At 38.7% G+C, this 25394-nt stretch overlaps 2 protein-coding genes across 2 annotated transcripts; one reads left to right on the top strand and one right to left on the bottom strand.

Annotated features, from left to right (window-relative positions):
- Positions 1 to 2168: 2168 nt before the first annotated feature.
- LOC130960440 (uncharacterized) lies at positions 2169 to 5236 on the bottom strand. Its single transcript, XM_057885835.1, has 3 exons — positions 5018 to 5236; positions 4059 to 4445; positions 2169 to 3427 (listed from the first exon to the last, which is right to left on the bottom strand). The coding sequence occupies exons 2-3, from the start codon at positions 4412 to 4414 to the stop codon at positions 2938 to 2940; spliced, it is 846 nt and encodes a 281-aa protein (XP_057741818.1). The 5' UTR covers positions 4415 to 4445; positions 5018 to 5236; the 3' UTR covers positions 2169 to 2937.
- A 6287-nt stretch (positions 5237 to 11523) lies between these two features.
- LOC130963453 (uncharacterized) lies at positions 11524 to 16356 on the top strand. The gene is made up of 5 exons (XM_057889566.1): positions 11524 to 12004; positions 12265 to 12399; positions 12554 to 13335; positions 13414 to 14709; positions 14998 to 16356. Exons 1-5 carry the CDS (start codon positions 11524 to 11526, stop codon positions 16354 to 16356), a joined length of 4053 nt encoding a protein of 1350 aa, XP_057745549.1.
- Positions 16357 to 25394: the final 9038 nt, after the last annotated feature.

Here is a 25394-nt window from a genome sequence, read left to right on the forward strand (position 1 = left end):
GACCCAAGCATTCTTATTCACTTCTTTGAGTCTTTCCATGGTTATCTTGAATTCAGAGATGGTGGTGCATCTTGCACAGTCCCACACTATTTCTCTTATATACAAATCCTTGAATCAGTTTATGAAATTCTCTGAGACATACGTCAAGCTTGTTTCTTGGGTTGCTTCCTGGGCTGAGGTGTTCTCTTAGAGGAATCAGGCACTTGTTTCCTCTTCCCTTTACCAGACATAGTCCCACTGACACCATCTTCCTCGCTCTCACTGTTACTTTCATTACCGGGAGGTGGAGGTGCATACAGCTCATCCTCTGCACTCTCGTAAATATTGTGCTCTGACGACGACTGATCCAATTCATCCACTTCGACACGAACGACATCTTCTTCTACCTCATTGTTTTTCTTACCAGCACCATCTGCATGCTCCGGGTCACCAATAGGATGATCAAAAAATATATAGAACTCATCAGTGTCTTTGTTTATCATCTTTGCTTTGCGCATCTAGTTGATGCCCGCATCTCCCCTCAGTACATACAGCCCTGACTCTATATCCTTGCTCTTTGGATCATACCAGTATGCCTCCTTGTATGCTTGATATCCCATTCCTTTGAACAATGTTATCAAATCACCGAAATTTACAAAATTCAGGTCCATCGGTGGGAACCTCTCAACCTTACCATAGAGGTAAACTAACTCACTAGTCGGGGCCTTTGAAAAGTAGCCCCCATGATGAAAAAAGGAACCATGAAAATATCGTCCATCTGCAGCATTGTTCGACTCAACGATTAGCACTAAGTATTAGCAAATCAGCAACTACCTAAGCCATAAACCCCACACAACGCATCTTCCATGTCCCTCCCAACACTACATTACACCTAAACCCCAACCCACGACATGCATAGCAGATAACATTCGAAAGTAACAGTCCCAATCAATTTCATAATAAGAGTACTTACCAGTATAGATGACACCATCAACTCTACCAACGAAGCTTCACCGGTGCAACGTTACACGAAAACGAAGAAGGGGAGAAGATCAATCATTGTTTTTTTTTGGAGAGAAAAAAATCATACATATGTGTACTAGTGCATCAGGTAATTGTGTGTGATTCATATAGGCTTCTTTGGAATTACGTTTAAACTCAAGGACTACAGCTAATGTTCTCAAACGTTGCTGTTTTAAATCATAGGGACCTATTTGTTCAAGACTTTTTCCAAAACGGCCACACCAAACTTCCTCAACGGTACTGTCTTGACACATAGGTCCAACACATGCCAACTAAGCGACACATCACCTGTCTTCGTTACGTATGGAAGAGCATTTTGCACGGAAGGATCGATCCGTCACACGTTTTAAATAGTAAGGGGCGTTTTTATATTTTTAGATCTTTAGGGACGAATTCGTCCACGAAATAAAAGTTCAGGGACTAATTTATCATTTTTCCATTAAAAAAAACTACATCTCAACTACAATTGCAAATAAAACTATACAAGTTAATGGAAATATAAAATTCTTTTAAATTAATAGTATAAAAAATTAGTAGTAAATTATTCTAAATATACTGAAAGTAAAACACTACATTGTACATAAAAATACAAGAGATTATGGATCAAAATATCATATGCTTATTGGCGGTTTGTCAAAAGGAACAAAGCAGAACCCAGAATTATTTTAGGAATATATTTAATTTGTAAATGACACAACTATAACTAAATTAATTTTACTTCGTTCTACCCAAATTTTTATATACGAAAATCTCCAAATAAAATTTTTACTAATTTTGGAAAAATTTATATCACTAGGCTAAATCTTTCAACCTAACAAATCAAAAATCTTTTTTTTTTTTTTTTGCAGATGAAAATTTTATTTAAGAATTGTCGTTAGCAATGAGTTGCTGCATATACATAACAAAATTCGAACTCCAGCCACTTGATTAAGCGAACGAATAAACTGACTACTCAACTCAAGTTAATTAAGCGCTTACTTTCCTACCAAGTTTATAATTTTCTCTTTATCAACGTCTTTGTACTTCGATCTTCGAACACTTGAAGATTGCACTTACACTTTCATATTCTGTAAAATGGTGTTTATTTTGTTCAATGCTATAGAATTTAGTTATATTTTCAGAATGTTAAATTTGCAGTATAGATTTAAACAATGAAAAATTACATCTTTATGATAATTCTATTCAGATATATATCATTAAAATGATAATCACAGCATTACTACATTGCATGTTGCATCCCCTTGTTTACATGTGACATTACCTGCCTACTGACATTTACACAATGTGAATCAACAAAATCTCTTCTCTTGTCATTTCTGAGTATGGAGAACATACTGTATTTAAAATTCTGAGCATTACACATGATAATTTGCACCACTTCAGTCACAACAAAAATCAGTTGCAAAATTATGCTTGCTAAATACAACTATCATATCAGAACCTACATAGAAACTATACTAAAAAGTTTGTATCAATCAAGCTAGCCATTTTCACCATAAAACCCCTAAAAAAATAACTAATCTCCTTCGGTTTGTCAACTCCTCAATCCAATTACAGATGATCCTTTTTCTCTTTAGCATTGTTGAAATGAGTATACAGATTTCAGGCACTTGATGAAAAACTGAGCAGTAAAACTGCCCCCTCTCCAGACTTGAAGCAAGAACATCATTGCATTGCTGAAGAGTTTTCTTTGTGATCGAAACCACATTTAGTAAGTTGAGGCAATTCAGAGCTATATCAAATGCTTCATTCTATAAAATTGCTAAATTTTTAAGCCTTTGACCATCTAAATTCAAACCATATCTCATAGTGATTGAATAGCAAACTATCGTGCGTATGCTTCCCAAGATACTCAAGCCCCAAGCTTGTGAGCCTCTTTGTGCATTCCTCTCCACCCAATCGAGAACAGAACTTAATATTGTGTGATACGAAGATTCATCCATCATAAGGTCTCAACTTAGATGCTAATCTTTCCAATCCAATCCACACAAGCTTATCAGGCATATGAAGAAACACGGCACTAGCATAAATCAAATCATACACTCTGGCAGAATTGAACTTACTGAAATCCATGTCTTCCCCCTTAACTATCAAAGGTCGTTTGTGTAAGAGGCCTTGGGCAGGAAGCTCATATCTAAATGCAGCCATCAAAGAGAGCTCATCCCTTTCGAGACAATGGAAGTGTTCAGGATTTAAACATCGGATGAAATGCAAACCAACACGGAGCGTACCACAACCTATCTTCAAGACCTGTGAGTCGGGTCGGAGTTGACTAGATTGAGCAAGAAACTCAGAAACGTCTCTTGCACCTGCCCAAGGCTCGCCATAGTTGCTATGGTGTTCTTCAACAAGGAGTTCCCCAGGGCACGGAAGGGCAGTGTGATTATCTGATCCATCCCCCTCATAGTGTGATATACCCTTAAATCTGCAATTAGATGAAAATTTAGTGATCATAATCCAGAAGAGCATTGATGCATTCATGCTCAACTAAAAACTAGACATTGCAACCACTTCTTGATAAGTATATTTCATATACAGCTCTAAAAACATTGGAATCTTGCAAAGAAAACATTGAGATGGAGACAGGACAAGGAAGAGTACTCAAGTTGAGAAGAAAACATAATGCAAGAACATAACATTCTGCAGTTCCTATACCAGTAATATAAAATAAAAATAAAAGGAAAAATGCAATCTGTAGTTCCTTCATTTTGAAGAAATTGTGCTTCAAACCAATAAAAGAAAGGGGAGTGACTTTTCTACATTCACTCATTCTCATTTCTCTCATCTTCCATACCTTAGATGACACAACCATGTATTCAGTGCCACATACCATACAATTCAGACCGTTAAATATATCGTGTCTCCCTTAGTGTTCTCTCTCTCTCTCTCTACCAAATTGAAACTCTCACTGCAAACAAGAAATGGCACAAATCTCATAATTGTCATTCTGAAACTCTATGTAATGAATGGGATAAAAATCTGGCAATCCCAAAACAACAATATACTCATACAGAAACACACAAGTGAATAAAACTGACTGAGATTAAGGGACTTACTGTCCAAGATCCTCAAGTTGCTGAGCCCTAGTCCGAGGGTTAATACCCTTGCGAAGCACATTGTCATGCATATGAAGCCCGTTTGCTATGATTTGATTTTTCACCCACTCAACATCATCCTTCCTTGTTGACAGAGTAAAGCCACCACTGCCAGAATCAGACACACCAGTGCCACCAACACTCACAGCGTTGGAGATGGGGTTTACAGGCGGGCCTGAAGTTGAAGGACAGGAGCAAGAGGACAAAGAGGAAAACAAGAAGAACAAAAATACAGCAGCCACCAAAGCAGAAAGAACCAACACAGGCACTGTTATCACTACACCTTTTGACATTGCCCTCGAAGCCGAGAGCGCCATCTACCAATACTACAATAGCTCTTTTGGCACCCTGCAAATCTAACAGGAAAATGAAAACTCAGCAAACAAACTATCGCTGAAAACTCATACCTGAGTTCATAAACTCATTGTTATCTTAAATTAAACAATGAAGTTAAAATACAAATTGAACCACAATGCTATAATACAAATTGAACCACAATGCTATAACATCCTAAGCCAGTGGCATCAAAGTTATCATTATGAGTACTTTTCAATTAACCCTACCATATTCATGTATCAAGAGCTAACATGTTAAATCGTAAACCAATTGAAAAAATCCACTATTCCCATCCAAGGTGGACAGAATCATGAAGCATTCAATAATTTAAGCAAAAAGGATCCAACTTGGGGATTATCGCAATAATTGGAAACCCAACCCTCACCCCCACAATCAACGCATTAAAAACCACGACTTCAATATGAATCCAAATAACCGAGACAATGAGCATGAATCACGAAATGGGGGTGGAGCAGAATCACTAAAAATACGAAAAAAGTTAAGAACTTCAACGAAAAGCAAGCATTTTGCGAATGAATGAAAGACATATAAGGAGATAGAAATGGAGCAGAATTGAGAGTTACCGTGTTGGAGAGTAGATCGATCTAGTGAGCGATGTTGTGGATATGAGCTGTTCTACACTATGATTGGTGGAACACAAAGGAGAGAAAGAAAGAATTAAGAATACGGTTGAAGAAGAAGAAGAAGAAGAAGAAGGTAATAAAAATGTTTGGGTGGAAATGTGATGATGATGATAAGGAACCTAAAACCACGAGTCACTCCGACACAGATTGGATTTACTCAGGCACATGGAGCGATGCAGTTTTTTTTTTTAGTCAATTTTAAATATTTAATGGGGCACCTGTGTCGGTGATAGGTTTATATGTTTTCTTTAGTATATATTATTTTATAAATTTAATTTTCACGGAAGGTCGTCTAAAAGAATTCTTTTACACAGATAATTAATCATAATATTATCATAAAAGAATTAATTTTAATATTTATTATTTAAAAATGATCTAAACAAATGAATCTAATTAAATATTATATAAAATTATTTATATTATTATTGTATCAAAAATAAATTTCTTAAATTAATTGTTCAAAAAAAAATCACTTTAATATGAAATAATTAAATTTAGAAGATGAAATGATTTATTTTTTAAATATATTTGTAAAAAATAGTGTCGAAATCTAATTTAAAAAAAAACTTTTTTATGAATAAATATCTTTATATTTGAAGTTAGAGATCAATGCTATTTCTTTATGCTAGTTTAAACATATTTTATTTATCAGATAACAAAAGAAAAACATATTTTATTTCTTATAAAATATAAATAAACAAAGATTTTTTTAATAAATACAGATATATAAACAAATACAGATATATATTTTCTATATCATAAAAAATTCAATTAAATATGTAATATATATTTTTTAATTTAAGGATATAGTAAATATATTAGTTTTGAGCATAAATTAAAATGACAAAGAAGAGTTAAACTTAAAAGTTTGTGTCTTTGAATTTATAAAAAATGTATTTAGTTAGTTTTTTATTTTATTTTTGGCTAATCCATCGTTTTTTTTTTCTTCTTTCTCTTCACCAACGTCCTTTTTCTTTGATTTTATTTAAAATTGAAAGCAGAATTATGATTAGATGGGTGAGTCAGGATCATAGAAGTTCTATATAATCAACAACGAGAATTCCAAATAGCCATTGTACTCATACATACAACAACAGACCATGACACTCACACACAAACAAAAATTTTAGAAATAGCCATCAACCATTCAAATAAAAATTGCATTGAAAAAAAATCCATCTTTCCTATGTGAAAATAGAATATAAAAAAAATTCCTCCACTACCCACAAAACACACATAAACCCTAGTAAATAATGAATAATAAAAAATTTTTATCAATTTATACAAAATTCTGACCAAATAGACACAATGACGTATACCTAAATAGAAAGACTATAACTTTTTTTTTTAATTCAGTACAGACTTATCTCTGTGTTTCGCAAAGAATGCTTTCTCCTTTTTTCGCTTAACGATTACGATTGCGGACGAAGCTCGGAGTGTGAGCGAGAAGTCTACCAAGTCGGATAATTTCACCGTTCAAACTCTAGGTAAAAGTTATAGGCGCGAGGATTTTATGGTGCTGAATGTTGGAGTTCAAAAGAAGAAGAAGAAGTTGTTAGAGTATAAGTAGGATCAATTAGTATTATTTACTATATCTGAATATTTATTATAGGAGATTACGTCTTTATTATTACAATTCTCTTAATACCTATAAATACCTTTTTATATTGTATTATTTTAGAAAACTTGAATAGGCAATTTGAATAAACAACTTGATTACACACAATAATACACAAATTCAATCTCCAGTTTAATCTCTTATTTCTAGCAGAAGTGATCAGCAATATTAGGGTTTAACTCTCTAAATTTTCAAACGACGTCATTTCAGTGTGTTTTATTGTCAAAAACCATATTATGTCGTTTAATAGTGTAAAACGTGACACTCATTTATTATGTAAGTGCTATATCACTAGCCAACGATAAATTAATTAACTGAAAATATGATGAAGAATCAACTAGATGTAATTTTTACAAATTTAAAGACACAAATAATATAATCAATAAATCAAGAATTAAATTAGCATAATCTGTAAATTTCAAAAACCACTTTAAAATTTAATTCAATAAATGCTTATTTATATACTGTTCTGTCTAGAATAAGCTTCCGAGGTATGGTTGGCTCCGCAACACGTGAGAAACTCGGAAACGTTATCTTGAGAACTGTCGACCTCGGCGTGGAACCTGCAAAAAGGACTCCGACGCTCAAGTCAGCTTATGAGCTTAAAACCAGAAAGAATAAAGATAAACAAGAAAGGAAGAGTAGTTTTAGTAGAGGGGGGAGAAGCGATCTTTTTGAGTCAATAATTGTCTTTCTCTTTTTTCTCTGCCTTCTTGAGTTGTAGTCCGTTTGTTTAAATAGAGCCTGTCAATTGAGTAATGTTCGGTATTTGTTAGGGTTTGTTGATAGGGTCGAGATTCCCAATTCCGTTAGAACGAGAATTTCGGTATGAGTGAAGTGATGGACTTGTTATTTGTTCTGTTGGCCGAGGATATTGGAAGGTTTGGCCGAGGATATCGGGAAGGTACACAGCCCCCAAGCTCGGCATGAGGAACGTGTTGAGCTTTTTGTTGTATCCTCGGCCTTTATTGTTTTTGATTTGTTAGTGTGGTTTCATTGACTAGGGAGCCTCCAAGCTCAACGTGTTTCCGTTGCCCAGCTTGTGTGCTTATGGGCTTTGTTAAGTGGGCTTGTTGTCATGTGGTTTTTGTTGTATTTATTTAATACATTTTTTTTGTGAGGCGGGAAACGGGGCTGCCGCTTGTAGTTAATGGGAAGTGGAGGGGTTACGTGGGGTGTTGTGTCGGAGTAACTTCCTGTCTGTTAGACTCCTATGCTCTTTTGGATTTGGTTTTTCTCAAGTTGCAAAATGAGTAAGAAAGGTAACTTTTTTCACTTTTTCCTTTAGTTTCTTGCTGCCATTTCTTTTTCGCTTTCATGGGTAGGAAAGGAATTACTGTAGATGAGGATGATCCCTATGGTTGGGTGGATAGTGATGTGAGGTCTCGGGTTTCTGTGTTTAGTAGTGTTGAGATGTTGTCGCAGTTGAATGAGACTAGGTGGATGAGGGGTAGTGATAATTTGAAGGTTAGGTTTTTACCGTGCGATAAGGATGATAGAGTTTGTGAGAAGCGTGGTGACTGGTCGTACTTCTATGTGTATACTTGTATGTTGACAGAGTTGGGTGTACGATTTCCCTTTATGGACTTCCAATGTGGTGTGTTGTCACTGCTAAATTGTGTTCCTACGCAGCTTCACCCGAATTCGTGGGCGTTTGTTTGAGCTTTCGAGTGTCTCATGGAGTATTTGGATTGTTATCCTTCATTGGGCGTTTTCTTCTCGCTATTCCAGGCGAAGGGAGTTTGGAAGGGTAGCTGGGTGAACTTGAGCAGTCACCCCGGTCGTGCCATTTTTAGCCTGTATAAGTCTTCTTTTAAAGACTTTAAGGAAATGTTTGTGAAAGTTCAAGTTGGTGAGGAGTCTTATCCCTTTTTTCTTGATGCTTTATTAGAGGAGAGGTTTCCTGTATTCTGGTCTACTGAACCTCGTCAGGTCTTAGAATGTGAGGATAGGGTTAAGAGTGAAGACTATATACTCGGGTTTCTTATGTCAGCAATGTCATCTTCTGACCTTCTGTCTATTCCTGCATTGCTGAAGCTTGAAGGGGATAGGGAAGCGTTAGAGGAATACTTAGGTATCTTTTTGTATATTTTGTTTGTTGGTGGTGTGATGTGTTATAGATTATTGATTATTTTTGCTTTCTGTTAGGTGAGAAGGCGTCGACCCTAACTACTGCCAATTTGAAGGCTTTTGTCTCTAAGGCTAGGAAAAAGGAGAAAGAGGGTTTTTCGACTAATGTGGCGAAGGAAGGGGGTGGGTCTGTTGGTCAAGAAATTCCTCTTAAGAGGAAAAGAGGTGGGGGGAACTCGAGAGTTGTGGATTTAACTGCTGTGAAGGATGATAATGCTGTTTTTACAGCAGAGGAGATTGATGCAGCTTTTCAGAGTCAGGTTGGTCTTCATGGCTACAAAGAAGGGCCGAGTAATTCGATATGTGGTGCACGAAATTGTGATCTCTTCTTTTCACAGCTCAATTAATCCCTAGTAATGGCTCCAAGAACTTGGTGCTCAATATCATGGTATCACAACTTCGCACAACTAACCAGCAACTGCACTGGGTCGTCCAAGTAATAAACCTTACGCGAGTAAGGGTCGATCCCACGGAGTTTGTTGGTATGAAGCAAGCTATGGTCACCTTGTAAATCTCAGTCAGGCATATTCAAATGGTTATGGATGATATATGAATAAAACATAAGGATAAAGATAGAGATACTTATGTAATTCATTGGTGAGAATTTCAGATAAGCGTATGGAGATGCTTTGTCCCTTCCGTCTCTCTGCTTTCCTACTGTCTTCATCCAATCCTTCTTACTCCTTTCCATGGCAAGCTGTATGTTGGGTATCACCGTTGTCAGTGGCTACAGTCCCGTACTCTCAGTGAAAATGTTCAACGCACCCTGTCACGGCACGGCTAATCATCTGTCGATTCTCAATCAAGTTGGAATAGAATCCATTGATTCTTTTGCGTCTGTCACTAACGCCCAGCCTTCAGGAGTTTGAAGCTCGTCACAGTCATTCAATCATTGAATCCTACTCAGAATACCACAGACAAGGTTTAAACCTTCCGGATTCTCTTGAATGCCGCCATCAATTCTAGCTTATACCACGAAGATTCCGATTAAGAAATCCAAGAGATATCCACTCAATCGAAGGTAGAACGGAGGTGGTTGTCAGTCACACGTTCATAGGTGAGAATGATGATGAGTGTCACGGATCATCACATTCATCAAGGTGAAGAACAAGTGATATCTTAGAACAAGAACAAGTTGAATTGAATAGAAGAACAATAGTAATTGCATTAATACTCGAGGTACAGCAGAGCTCCACACCTTAATCTATGGTGTGTAGAAACTCCACCGTTGAAAATACATAAGAACAAGGTTCAGGCATGGCCGTGAGGCCAGCCTCCCAATGATCTAAGATAGCATAAAACTCAAGGATAGCTACCAAGATGAAAATACAATAGCAAAAGGTCCTATTTGTAGAGAACTAGTAACCTAGGGTTTACAGAAATGAGTAAATGATATAAAAATCCTCTTCTGGGCCCACTTGGTGTGTGCTTGGGCTGAGCATTGAAGCTTTTTTTGTGTAGAGACTTCTCCTGGAGTTAAACGCCAGCTTTTGTGCCAGTTTGGGCGTTTAACTCCCATTCGTGTGCCAGTTCCGGCGTTTAACGCTGGGCAGTTTTGAGCTGATTTGGAACGCTGATTTGGGCCATCAAATCTTGGGCAAAGTATGGACTATTATACATTGCTGGAAAGCCCAGGATGTCTACTTTCCAACGCCGTTGAGAGCGCGCCAATTGGTCTTTTATAGCTCTAGAAAATCTACTTCGAGTGTAGGGAGGTCAGAACCCAACAGCATCATAAAGTTCTTCTGCTAGGGTTTTATCTTGTGCGGCGCTTATCTCACTCTTCCAGAGAGGGGAATGCAAGGTGGTTTTGTGAGGGGTGGGGCCTCTCGGCCCCATGAACAAAGGGAGGAGGTGGAGGAGAGATCTGTGAAAAAAGGGAGAAAGACCAACGCAAACGATGCTTTCTCTGGCGGACGAGCTCTGTTCCCACGCTCAGAGGAGTGGATGGAGGAAGGGGTAGAGAATAATGTGGTACAGAGGGAGGCCCACGTCGAAAAGGTCCCTGTAACGGCAGAACAAAACCAGATGGCACAGGGGGAAAGAGCACGCTCTTTTGCAGACATGGTGAAAAGCGGAAAAAAACTGGAAAGGGCGAAGTGGAGGTCATGGAAGCAGACACAAACCACGAGGAAACAGAGGAAGATGAAGAAATGGAGGAAGAGGATGAAGTGGATATCAAGAAAATGCCAAATGGGCTGTACAATTTAGTAATAAGAGAGCACATTAAGAGGGAGCTAAGGAAAGAGTGGTGGGAATCTCTAATAGTGAAGCTTATGGGCCGAAGGATCTCTCTGATGGTGATGAGGAGAAGATTGGAGGCAATGTGGGGAAAACATGGCAGCCTGGAGGTGATAGACCTAGGAAACGACTATTTTCTTGTGCGCTTCTTTAATTCAGAAGATCTTGATTATGCGATTATGCAAGGTCCTTGGAAAATATTTGATCACTATTTAGCTGTTCGCTTATGGAAACCAGAGTTTGATCTAGCCTTAGCTACCATTGATACTATTGCGGCATGGGTTAGGCTGCCGGGAGTTGCTATTGAATACTACCATCAGTCAATTTTAAAAAAAAAATTGGCAACATCATTGGTAGAACCATCAAGGTTGATAGCAATACGACTGACATTGCTAGGGGTAAATATGCAAGAATTTGTGTGGAATTAGATTTGACCAAGCCACTGGTCTCTCATTACATGATCAATGGAGTGAAACTTGCAGTAGAATACGAGGGTTTGCATCAAGTCTGCTTTTCTTGTGGAAGAGTGGGACACAACAACGGTACATGCCCAGAGAAGAATCAAGCTACAAAAGAAAACGGAGGCAATACCATCAGCAATGGAGGAAACAAAGGAGGAGAGGAAGAGGTTGAAGAAAGGGGTAGCAGTGGAATTACAGAAAAGGATAAGGGTAAAAAGGTCATTGATGCCTCTGAGGAATCATACGGTCCCTGGATGATTGTGCAAAAGCCAGTACGTGGCAAAAAAACCTTGAAAATAGGAGAACATGGAAATAATCACGGAGGTAGTGGTAAGATGAAGGAAGGCATGAAAACAGGGAATCTGTCTAGATTTCATGTGTTACAAAATGAGGAAACAAATGATAAGGAGGACCAAAATAATGGGATGCAAAAGGAAAAGGAGGATGAGGTACAGATTATCGAAAACAATGATGCGGGTAAACAAAAGGAGAAAAATCAGGCAATTAAAGCAAAATGTAGGGAGCCAACAATAAGAAATGCCAGCTCAGTAAATCCAGTTAAAACAAATCAGAGTCATCAAAGCAACAAAGAACATATGGACCTTGACATTACTATTTCAGAGCCCAACCAGATATCAAAAGCCCAATCACCAGCTTCTCCATGCAACAATGGGGCCAAACAACTAAAGAAATCGATGCCAACAAATAATCACAAAAATTTGTCTACACACTACCAGGACAACTGGCCATTCCCAATTTTGACTCACAGGAGCCCATATCACAAGAAGTACCTTCCTCACTTGGACCAACGGAGTTTGTTGTTCCCCCTAACCCAAAACCTCCTGATCAGGAGGGAAGTAGGGAAGGAGGATGTATGTTAAAGGATAAAAGCCATGCTGAGACCAATAGAGAAGAGAGTACTCCACAAATAGTGGAGGAGATGATTATTTCCTAATGGGCCTTTGGCTGAAAGTTGATCTTTTTTGTAATTGGTTGGGTATCTTGTGCTTATATCTTTTTGTTTAGTTACTTATGAATATTTTTCTTGGAATACAAGGGGTATTGCGAACAGAGACACGGTTTGCACACTCAAAGAACTAAAGAGGCTGTATAAGCCAGATGTGATTATCCTTTTGGAGCCAAGATGCAGTGGAACAAAAGCAGAAGAGGTGATTCAATCAATTGGAAGCCAATTCTCATGCGTGGAAGAAGCGGTGGGTTTCAGTGGTGGTGTGTGGGTGTTGTGGGATGATTCCTCTTTGATGATTTCTATTATTAAAAAACAAGCACAATTCATTCACATGAGAGTCAAAATAACGAACAATCCTAGCTGGTACATCACAGCGGTCTATGCTTCCCCACAAGAGCGGCTTCGTAGACAACTCTGGGAGGATATTCGAGACATTGCTACAGGTATGACAGATCCTTGGGTTTTAGTTGGGGATTTTAATGAAATTGCAAACTTATCAGAAAGAAAAGGGGGAGGTATCGGAAACATGAATGCTTGCAGGAAGTTCCAGAGATGGATGTGTGATTGTAATCTGATTGACTTAGGATATGTGGGTTCAAAATTCACATGGAAGGGGGCAGAGAGAGAAGGAATGGAAAGGATTTTGAAAAGGCTTGACAAGGCGGTTGCAAACAAAGAATGGAAAATGATGTTCCCGGATGCTAGAGTTGAAACACTTCCGAGATGTAGCTCAGATCATCACCCCCTGTTGATAAAAACGAAACCAGCTAGAATGGACATAGGAGAAAAACCTTTTAGATACGAAATTATGTGGGAGACTCATTCAGAATACAAGGAGGTAATAAATGACACTTGGAAACTAGGAGAAGGCTTGCCTCAAAAACTTAATCTGCTCACCAATGGTTTGAAGACATAGAACAAGGAGGTGTTTAGGGATGTGTTCAGAAGAAAGGAGAGAGCTCTTAGAAGACTGAATGGGATACAGAAATCTCTAGATTATGGCAGCAATCAATTTCTATACCGGCTGGAGAAAGAACTCACAGAGGAATTAGAGGGAATATTGAAGCAGGAGGAACTCCTATGGCTACAAAAATCAAGACAACTATGGATTACAGAGGGTGATCGTAATACAAGATTTTACCACACAAAAACTTTGATAAGAAGAAGGAAGAACCGTATAGTTAAATTGCGAAATAGTGATGGAGAATGGTGTGAAGATACAGAATGTCTCAAAGGATTAGCAATAAAGCATTTCGATGACATTTACACTGAAGATCAACAACAAACTTTTCAACTAAACACTGCACTCACATACCCGCCTATGGAGAGCGAACACTTGGCTATTATGGAAGCGAATCTCAAGCATGATGAGATAAAGGAAGCGCTTTTTGAAATCGGTTCCCTCAAGGCCCCAGGTGAGGATGGATATCCTGCTCACTTCTTCAAAGAGAACTGGAGCCTAGTGCAGGAAGCGTTTTGCTCATATATCAGGTATTTATGGCTGAATCCGGAAGCTATTGCGGAGGTTAACCAAACTCTAATTGCCCTTATAACTAAAATTCCTCAGCCTGAATTTATTACACAATTTCGCCCAATAGCTCTATGTAATGTGGTATATAAATGCATTGCAAATATCTTAGTTGCGAGAATTAAACCCACTTTAGCCACAAGGATTGCCCCTAACCAATCAAGTTTCGTGCCAAAAAGAACTATACATGATAATATTATTATAGACAAAGAGATGGTTCATGATATGAAGAAGATGAAGGGGAGAAAAACTTTTATGACTATAAAAATTGATTTTGAGAAAGCGTATGATCGTATAAGGTGGGATTTCATTCGGAGGAGTCTTGAAGAATTCGGAATTCCACACCACCTAAGGCGCATTGTAATGTCTTGTGTTGAATTTGTTTCTTATAAACTCTTGTGGAATGGGTGCAAATTGGAGAAATTCCTTCCAACTCGAGGCATAAGACAAGGAGATCCAATCTCTCCTTATCTTTTTGTCATTGCAATGGATAAACTATCACAGCTCATAGAGGAAAAGGTCAACGAAGGAAGATGGAAACCAATGACGGCTGGGAGGCAAGGACCAGCCATTTCACACTTGCTTTTTGCAGATGACCTTTTGCTCTTTGTGGAGGCTTCTACAAATCAAATGAATGTGGTAAAAGGGGTTCTTGAGGAGTTCAAGCTTGTCTCAGGTTTTCAGGTGAATATTTCAAAAACATCTATCTTCTTCTCCAAAAATGTGACAGGACAGACTAAAGAAGAAATAAAAAACCAAAGCGGTTTTATAGAAGCAGACTGCTTGGGAAGATACCTCGGAGCGATGCTGACAAATGCCTAAAAAGGTAAAGAGAAATTTAAGAATTTAATTGATAAAGTAGCAGGAAAGTTGAAGGGTTGGAAAAGTAGTTGTTTATCTTTTGCGGGGCGGGTACCCTTAGCCAAATCTGTTATAAGCCCTTCTATGAACTTTGATATGATGCACATGAAGATTCCAAAAGGAATATGTTATGAAATTGAAAAAATGCAAAGAAAATTTGTTTGGGGAGGTGATATGGATAACAAAAAGTTTCATGCTGTTAATTGGAACACTCTTTGCCAACCAAAATATTTGGGAGGATTGGGATTCAAAAAGCTGGAGACTATGAATGTTGCTTTTTTGTTGAAAATTTTGTGGAAAATTCATACTGATAAAGAGGCATTATGGGTGCAAACACTGGTGAACAAATATGGAAGAAATAAAATCCTTCTACATGATATGAAGGCTTGTGCTACGGATTCTCCGTTATGGAAGGAGTTAACTAAACTCCAGGGGCTGTTCTACCAAAACATTTCTCGCTCTATAGGGGATGGTAAGGAAGCAAATCTGTGGAGAGACAGATGGGTAAAGAATGAACATCCGCTTTTGCTGAATAGCAAAAAACTTATTGATAACACAAACATTAATATGACAGTTAGTGAGGCGGTCATACATGGGCAATGGAATTTTGAATTCCTACAACAATTTCTGCATGAGGAAACTTTATGCAAGATCAGAGCTTTACCACCAGCTGAACCAGAACTTGGTAGTGATGGGTTGAGATGGAACCCGGCAAGTGACGGTAACTTTTCCATCTCAAGTACATATCGAATACTTGAAAATCATGGAGAGGAAACCGACCAAATCTGGAGGATTATTTGGAAGTGGCGAGGACCCGAAAGGATCAAATGCTTTATATGGCTAGTCGTCCGTAAAAGAATCATGACTTCACACAGAAGAGCACGGATTTTTGGGATGAACTCAAGCTGCCATAGATGTACTGGTGTAGAGGAGAACACAATTCATATGCTGCGAGACTGTCCAGTGGCATCTAGAGTTTGGGTAAAACTAATCCATCATGAGCATATACATGACTTCTTTAGAGCTCCCTTTAATGCTTGGATCCGATGGAATCTTGCCATGGATCTTGGAACCACAAAACAAGAAAACTGGAATACACAATTTCTAGTAACTTGTTGGTGGTTATGGAAGTGGAGGAATCAAGAAATATTCAACCCCCCATTCCAAAGACCAATGCAACCTCTGCCTTTTATCCTAAAACAGGTGAAACTAATCCAGGAAGCTTTCAAGAAGGAGGGTCAGAGGAAAAACAAAATTGAAACAAATATATGTTGGGAATGCCCACCTGAGGATTGGATGAAAGTCAATACAGATGGGGCTGCAAAGGGAAATCTTGGAATGGCTGGATGCGGAGGTTTAATTCGTAATTATCAAGGTAGATGGATTGCAGGTTTTGTTGCAAATATTGGTTATTGCACAGCTTACTATGCAGAGTTATGGGGGGTCTACTATGGACTCAAAACAGCATAGGAATTGGGAATGAGAAAAATCATTCTAGAAGTGGATTCCAAAGCGGTGGTGGACGTGATAAAAGGAGCAACAAATTCCAATAAACACCCAGAAGCAATAGTGAGGAAAATAGTGAAAATCCTCCAGAGGAAATGGCAAACTAAACTGGTACATAGTTACAGAGAAGGAAATAGAGGAGCGGACTGCATGGCAAATGAAAGCTTATTTACTGAACCAGGATACCATTTTATTGATCAACCTAGTACCAAACTTAGGAGCATCTTAGCTGATGATTGTAGAGGGGCTACCTTACCCCGATTAATTTCTGTTTTGTAATTCCTTTTTTTGGGTGTTATGCCCCGTTTTGTTTACCAAAAAAAAAAAGAATCCAACAGCATCTGCAGTCCTTTTAAGCCTCTGAATCAGATTTTTGCTCAGGTCCCTCAATTTCAGCCAGAAAATACCTGAAATCACAGAAAAACACACAAACTCATAGTAAAGTCCAGAAAAGTGAATTTTAACTAAAAACTAATAAAAATATAATAAAAACTAACTAAAACATACTAAAAATATACTAAAAACAATGCCAAAAAGCGTATAAATTATCCGCTCATCACAACACCAAACTTAAATTGTTGCTTGTCCTCAAGCAACTGAAAATCAAATAAGATAAAAAGAAGAGAATATGCAATGAATTCCAAAAACATCTATGAAGATCAGTATCAATTAGATGAGCGGGGCTTTTAGCTTTTTCCCTCTGAATAGTTTTGGCATCTCACTCTATCCTTTGAAATTCAGAATGATTGGCTTCTTTAGAAACTCAGAATCCAGATAGTGTTATTGATTCTCCTAGTTAAGTATGATGATTCTTGAACACAGCTACTTTATGAGTCTTGGCCGTAGCCCAAAGCACTCTGTCTTCTAGTATTACCACCGGATACATACATGCCACAGACACATAATTGGGTGAACCTTTTCAGATTGTGACTCAGCTTTGCTAGAGTCCCCAATTAGAGGTGTCCAGGGTTCTTAAGCACACTCTTTTTGCCTTGGATCACAACTTTATTATTTTTTTTCTTTTTTTTTGTTTTTTTTTCGTTTTTCTCCCATTCTTTTTTTTGTATTCACTGCTTTTTCTTGCTTCAAGAATCATTTTTATGATTTTTCAGATCCTCAGTAACATGTCTCCTTTTTCATCATTTTTTCAAGAGCCAATAATTTTAACATTCATGAACCACAAATTCAAAAGACATATGCACTGTTCAAGCATACATTCAGAGAACAAAAGTATTGCCACCACATCAAAATAATTAATCTGTTGTAAAATTCAAAATTCATGCAATTCTTCTCTTTTTCAATTAAGAACATTTTTCATTTAAGAAAGGTGATGGATTCATAGGACATTCATAACTTTAAGGCATAGACACTAAGACACTAATGATCACAAGACACAAACATAGATAAACATAAGCATGAAAATTCGAAAAACAGGAAAATAAAGAACAAGGAAATTAAAGAACGGGTCCAACTTAGTGATGGCGGCTTGTTCTTCCTCTTGAAGATCTTATGGAGTGCTTGAGCTCCTCAATGTCTCTTCCTTGCCTTTGTTGCTCCTCTCTCAAGATTCTTTGATCTTCTCTAATTTCATGGAGGAGGATGGAATGTTCTTGGTGCTCCACCCTTAGTTGTCCCATGTTGGAACTCAATTCTCCTAGGGAGGTGTTGATTTGCTCCCAATAGTTTTGTGGAGGAAAGTGCATCCCTTGAGGCATCTCAGGGATTTCATGATGAGTGGGATCTCTTGTTTGTTCCATCCTTTTCTTAGTGATGGGCTTGTCCTCATCAATGGGGATGTCTCCCTCTATGTCAACTCCAACTGAATAACAGAGGTGACAAATGAGATGAGGAAAGGCTAACCTTGCCAAGGTAGAGGACTTACCGCCACCTTATAAAGTTCTTGGGCTATAACCTCATGAACTTCTACTTCTTCTCCAATCATGATGCTATGAATCATGATGGCCCGGTCTATAGTAACTTCAGACCGGTTGCTAGTGGGAATGATTGAACGTTGGATAAAACCATCCCCTAGCCACGGGCTTGAAGTCATGCCTTCTCAATTGAACCGGCTTTCCTCTTGAATCTCTCTTCCATTGAGCGCCCTCTTCACAGATGTCTATGAGGACTTGGTCCAACCTTTGATCAAAGTTGACCCTTCTAGTGTAAGGGTGTTCATCTCCTTGCATCATGGGCAAGTTGAATGCCAACCTCACATTTTCTGGACTAAAATCTAAGCATTTCCCCCGAACCATTGTAAGCCAATTCTTTGGGTCCGGGTGCACACTTTGATCATGGTTCTTGGTGATCCATGCATTGGCATAGAACTCTTGAACCATTAAGATTCCGACTTGTTGAATGGGGTTGGTGAGAACTTCCCAACCTCTTCTTCGAATCTCATGTCGGATCTCCGGATATTCACTCTTTTTGAGTTTGAAAGGGATCTCGGGGATCACCTTCTTCAAGGCCACAACTTCATAGAAGTGGTCTTGATGCACCCTTGAGATGAATCTCTCCATCTCCCATGACTCAGAGGTGGAAGCCTTTGCCTTCCCTTTCCTCTTTCTAGAGGTTTCTCTGGCCTTGGATGCCATAAATGGTTATGGAAAAACAAAAAGCAATGCTTTTACCACACCAAACTTAAAAGGTTTGCTCGTCCTCGAGCAAAAGAAGAAAGAAGAGAGTAGAAGAAGAAGAAATAGAGGAGATGGAGATGGCTTTGTGGTTCGGCCAAAGGGGGAGAAGTAGTGTTTAGGTTGTGTGAAAATGAAGGAGTGAAGATGGGTTTATATAGGAGTGGAGAGAGGGGTAGGATTCGTTTAAGAATGGGTGGGTTTAGAAGGGAAAGTGGTTTGAATTTGAATGGTGAGGTAGGTGGGGTTTTATGAAGGATGGATGTGAGTGGTGAAGAGAAAGATGGGATTTGATAGGTGAGGGGTTTTTGCGGAAGAGTGGTAGAGGTGATTGGTGAATGGGTGAAGAAGAAGAGAGAGGGTGGTGGGGTAGGTGGGGATCCTGTGGGGTCCACAGATCCTGAGGTGTCACGAAAAAGTCATCCCTGCACCAAGTGGCGAGCAAAATTGCTCTCTGTGCCAATTTTGGCATTAAACGCCGGGCTGGTTCCCATTTCTGGCGTTTAACGCCAGCTTCTTGCCCTTTCCTGGCGTTTAACGCCAGTCTGGTGCCCCTTTCTGGCGTTAAACGCCCAGAATGGTGCCAGACTGGGCGTTAAACGCCCATTTGCTGCCCTTACTGGCGTTTAAACGCCAGCAGGGTCTTCCTCTAGGGTGTGCTATTTTTCTTTCTGTTTTTCATTCTGTTTTTGCTTTTTCAATTGATTTTGTGACTTCTCATGATCATCAACCTACATAAAACATAAAATAACAAAGGAAAATAGATTAAATATAACATTGGGTTGCCTCCCAACAAGCGCTTCGTTAATGTCAGTAGCTTGACAGTGGGCTCTCATGGAGCCTCAAAGATACTCAGAGCAATGTTGGAACCTCCCAACACTAAACTTAGAGTTTGAATGTGGGGGTTCAACACCAAACTTAGAAGTTGGTTGTGGCCTCCCAACACCAAACTTAGAGTTTGACTGTGGGGGCTCTGTTTGACTCTGATTTGAGAGAACCTCTTCATGCTTCCTCTCCATGGTGATAGAGGGATATCCTTGAGCCTTAAACACAAAGGATTCTTCATTCACTTGAATGATCAATTCTCCTCTGTCAACATCAATCACAACCTTTGCTGTGGCTAGGAAGGGTCTGCCAAGGATGATGGATTCATCCATGCACTTTCCAGTCTCTAGGACTATGAAATCAGCAGGGATGTAATGGTCTTCAATTTTTACCAGAACATCCTCTACAAGTCCATAAGCTTGTTTTCTTGAATTGTCTGCCATCTCTAGTGAGATTCTTGCAGCTTGCACCTCAAAGATCCCTAGTTTCTCCATTACAGAGAGAGGCATGAGGTTTATACTTGACCCTAAGTCACACAGAGCCTTCTTAAAGGTCATGGTGCCTATGGTACAAGGTATTGAAAATTTCCCAGGATCTTGTCTCTTTTGAGGTAATTTCTGCCTAGACAAGTCATCCAGTTCTTTGGTGAGCAAAGGGGGTTCATCCTTCCAAGTCTCATTACCAAATAACTTGTCATTTAGCTTCATGATTGCTCCAAGGTATTTAGCAACTTGCTCTTTAGTGACATACTCATCCTCTTCAGAGGAAGAATACTCATCAGAGCTCATGAATGGCAGAAGTAAATCCAATGGAATCTCTATGGTCTTAGTGTGAGCCTCAGATTCCCATGGTTCTTCATTGGAGGCCAGTGGACGTCCATTGAGGTCTTCCTCAGTGGCGTTCACTGCCTCTTCCTCCTCTCCTAATTTGGCCATGTTGATGGCCTTGCACTCTCCTTTTGGATTTTCTTCTGTATTGCTTGGAAGAGTACTAAGAGGGAGTTCAGTAACTTTCTTGCTCAGCTGTCCCACTTGTGCCTCCAAGTTTCTAATGGAGGACCTTGTTTCAGTCATGAAACTTTGAGTGGTTTTGATTAGATCGGAGACCATGGTCGCTAAGTCAGAGTGGCTCTGCTTAGAATTCTCTGTCTGTTGTTGAGAAGATGATGGAAAAGGCTTGCCATTGCTAAACCTGTTTCTTCCACCATTATTATTGTTGAAACCTTGTTGAGGTCTCTGTTGATCCTTCCATGAGAGATTTGGATGATTTCTCCAGGAAGAATTATAGGTGTTTCCATAGGGTTCTCCCATGTAATTCACCTCTTCCATTGAAGGGTTCTCAGGATCATAAGCTTCTTCTTCAGATGAAGCGTCCTTAGTACTGCCTGGTGCATTTTGCATTCCAGACAGACTTTGAGAAATCAAATTGACTTGCTGAGTCAATATTTTATTCTGAGCCAATATGGCATTCAGAGTATCAATCTCAAGAACTCCTTTCTTCTGATTTGTCCCATTGTTCACAGGATTCCTTTCAGAAGTGTACATGAATTGGTTATTTGCAACCATTTCAATTAGTTCTTGAGCTTCTGTAGGCGTCTTCTTCAGATGAATAGATCCTCCAGCAGAGCTATCCAATGACATCTTGGACAGTTCAGACAGACCATCATAGAAAATACCTATGATGCTCCATTCAGAAAGCATGTCAGAGGGACACTTTCTGATCAGTTGTTTGTATCTTTCTCAAGCTTCATAGAGGGATTCACCTTCCTTCTGTCTGAAGGTTTGGACTTCCACTCTAAGCTTACTCAATTTTTGAGGTGGAAAGAACTTTGCCAAGAAGGCATTGACTAGCTTTTCCCAAGAGTTCAGGCTTTCTTTAGGTCGTGAGTCCAACCATATCCTAGCTCTGTCTCTTACAGCAAAAGGGAATAGCATAAGTCTATAGACCTTAGGGTCAACCCCATTAGTCTTGACAGTGTCACAGATTTGCAAGAATTCAGCTAAAAACTGATGAGGATCTTCCAATGGAAGTCCATGGAACTTGCAATTCTGTTGCATTAGAGAAACTAATTGAGGCTTAAGCTCAAAGTTGTTTGCTCCAATGGCAGGGATAGAGATGCTTCTCCCATAGAAGTCGGGAGTAGGTGCAGTAAAGTCACCCAGCACCTTCCTTGCATTGTTAGCATTGTTGTTGTTTTCGGCTGCCATGTCTTCTTCTTTGAAGACTTCTGTTAGATCCTCAATAGAGAGTTGTGCCTTAGCTTCTCTTAGCTTTCGCTTCAAGGTCCTTTCAGGTTCATGGTCAGCCTCAACAAAAATACTTTTGTCTTTGCTCCTGCTCATATGAAAGAGAAGAGAACAAGAAAATGTGGAATCCTCTATGTCACAGTATAGAGATTCCTTCAGGTGTCAGAGGAATAGAAAAATAGAATGAGGAGGTAGAAGAAGAATGTGAGAAGAGGGGAAGAATTTTCGAAAATTAAGTAAAAGATTTTAAAAACATTTTGGAAAATACTAATTGATTTTCGAAAACTAAGAGTAGAAAAGAAATAAAGTGATTTTTGAAAAAGATTTTGAAATTAGAAATCAAAAAGATATGATTGAAAACTATTTTGAAGAAGGTTTGGTTTTAAAAATTAATGACTTGGCTAACAAGAAAAGTTATGATTCAGACATTAAACCTTTCTCAACAGAAAAGGCAACTTACTTGAGATGTTGAATCAAATCATTAATTGTTAGCAAGTATTTTTGAAAATGGAAAGAAATTGATTTTGAAAACATATGATTGAAAAGATATGATTTGAAAAAGATTTGATTTTGAAAAATTTTGAAAACTTGAAAAAAAATTTGCATTAAAAACAGAATCTTCTCTCTTGTGCCATCCTGGCGTTAAACGCCCAGAATGGTATCCATTCTGGCGTTTAACGCCCAAAACACTACCCTTTTGGGGTTAAATGCCCAGCCAGGCACCCTGGCTGGCGTTTAAACGCCAGTTTGCCTTCCTCATTGGGCGTTTTGAACGCCCAGTTTTTTTCTGTGTAATTCCTCTGCTGAATGTTCTGAATCTTCAATTCTCTGTATTATTGACTTGAAAAGACACAAATTAAAAATATTTTTGGATTTTTAATAATTGGGAATAATCAAAATGCAACTAAAATCAAATAACAATGCATGCAAGACACCAAACTTAGCAGTTTGTATACCATTGACACTAACAAAATGAGAATGCATATGGGAAACAACAAAACACTCAAGACAAGAGAATTTAAAGATCAGAACAAGTAAATCATCAAGAACAACTTGAAGATTAATGAAGACACATGCATGAATGCAAGAAGAATAGAAATATGCAATTGACACCAAACTTAAAATGAGACACTAGACTCAACAAGAAACATACAATATTTTTGGTCTTTATGATTTTGTAATTTTTTTTATTTTTCGAAAATTATATGAAAAAGAAAATAAAGAGGTCCAAAATTTTTAATAAGAATTCCAGGAATCATGCAATGTTAGTCTAAAGCTTTAGTCTAAAGAAATTAGACATGGCTAGCCAAGCTTCAGCAGGACATTGCATTCAAGAGCTAAATTGATGATAATCAATCAACTTTGGTGATGATGAAAACATCACCTTGAAACACTAGAATTCATTCTTAAAAACTCTGACAAAAAATACCTAATCTAAGCAACAAGATGAACCGTCAGTTGTCCAAACCGAAACAATCCCTGGCAACGGCACCAAAAACTTGGTGCACGAAATTGTGATCTCTTCTTTTCACAGCTCAATTAATCCCTAATAATGGCTCCAAGAACTTGGTGCTCAATACCATGGTATCACGACTTCGCACAACTAACCAGCAAGTGCACTGGGTCGTCCAAGTAATAAACCTTACGCGAGTAAGGGTCAATCCCACGGAGATTGTTGGTATGAAGCAAGCTATGGTCACCTTGTAAATCTCAGTCAGGCAGATTCAAATGGTTATGGATGATATATGAATAAAACATAAAGATAAAGATAGAGATACTTATGTAATTCATTGGTGAGAATTTCAGATAAGCGTATGGAGATGCTTTGTCCCTTCCGTCTCTCTGCTTTCCTACTGTCTTCATCCAATCCTTCTTACTCCTTTCCATGGCAAGCTGTATGTTGGGCATCACCGTTGTCAGTGGCTATAGTCCCGTACTCTCAGTGAAAATGTTCAACGCACCCTGTCACGGCACGGCTAATCATCTGTCAGTTCTCAATCAGGTTGGAATAGAATCCATTGATTCTTTTGCGTCTGTCACTAACGCCCAGCCTTTAGGAGTTTGAAGCTCGTCACAGTCATTCAATCATTGAATCCTACTCAGAATACCACAGACAAGGTTTAAACCTTCTGGATTCTCTTGAATGCCGCCATCAATTCTAGCTTATACCACGAAGATTCCGATTAAGAAATCCAAGAGATATCCACTCAATCGAAGGTAGAACGGAGGTGGTTGTCAGTCACACGTTCATAGGTGAGAATGATGATGAGTGTCACGGATCATCACATTCATCAAGTTGAAGAACAAGTGATATCTTAGAACAAGAACAAGCTGAATTGAATAGAAGAACAATAGTAATTGCATTAATACTCGAGGTACAGCAGAGCTCCACACCTTAATCTATGGTGTGTAGAAACTCCACCGTTGAAAATACATAAGAACAAGGTTCAGGCATGGCCGTGAGGCCAGCCTCCCAATGATCTAAGATAGCATAAAACTCAAGGATAGCTACCAAGATGAAAATACAATAGCAAAAGGTCCTATTTGTAGAGAACTAGTAACCTAGGATTTACAGAAATGAGTAAATGACATAAAAATCCTCTTCCGGGCCCACTTGGTGTGTGCTTGGGCTGAGCATTGAAGCTTTTTTTTTGTAGAGACTTCTCCTGGAGTTAAACGCCAGCTTTTGTGCCAGTTTGGGCGTTTAACTCCCATTCTTGTGCCAGTTCCGGTGTTTAACGCTTGGCAGTTTTGAGCTGATTTGGAACGCCGGTTTGGGCCATCAAATCTTGGGCAAAGTATGGACTATTATACATTGCTGGAAAGCCCAGGATGTCTACTTTCCAACGCCATTAAGAGCGCGCCAATTGGGCTTCTGTAGCTCCAGAAAATCCACTTCGAGTGCAGGGAGGTCAGAATCCAACAGCATCTGCAGTCCTTTTAAGCCTCTAAGTCATATTTTTGTTCAGGTCCCTCAGTTTCAGCCAGAAAATACCTGAAATCATAGAAAAACACACAAACTCATAGTAAAGTCCAGAAAAGTGAATTTTAACTAAAAACTAATAAAAATATAATAAAAACTAACTAAAACATACTAAAAACATACTAAAAACAATGCCAAAAAGCGTATAAATTATCCGCTCATCAATATGGTCGGCTGCTTTTCCTTTCATGGCCATGGCTGATGAATTTGCCCAGGTCGATGATGATGTCAAGACGATCCATGAGGCTGGGAAGATAGGGGTGTCTCGCTATTTGCAGGTTAGTTATTTGATTTGTATTTTATCGCTTAGTGGTTGTA

This window comes from Arachis stenosperma, chromosome 2 (assembly GCF_014773155.1).
Source record: "Arachis stenosperma cultivar V10309 chromosome 2, arast.V10309.gnm1.PFL2, whole genome shotgun sequence".
In the NCBI taxonomy this organism is placed as follows: Eukaryota; Viridiplantae; Streptophyta; class Magnoliopsida; order Fabales; family Fabaceae; genus Arachis; species Arachis stenosperma.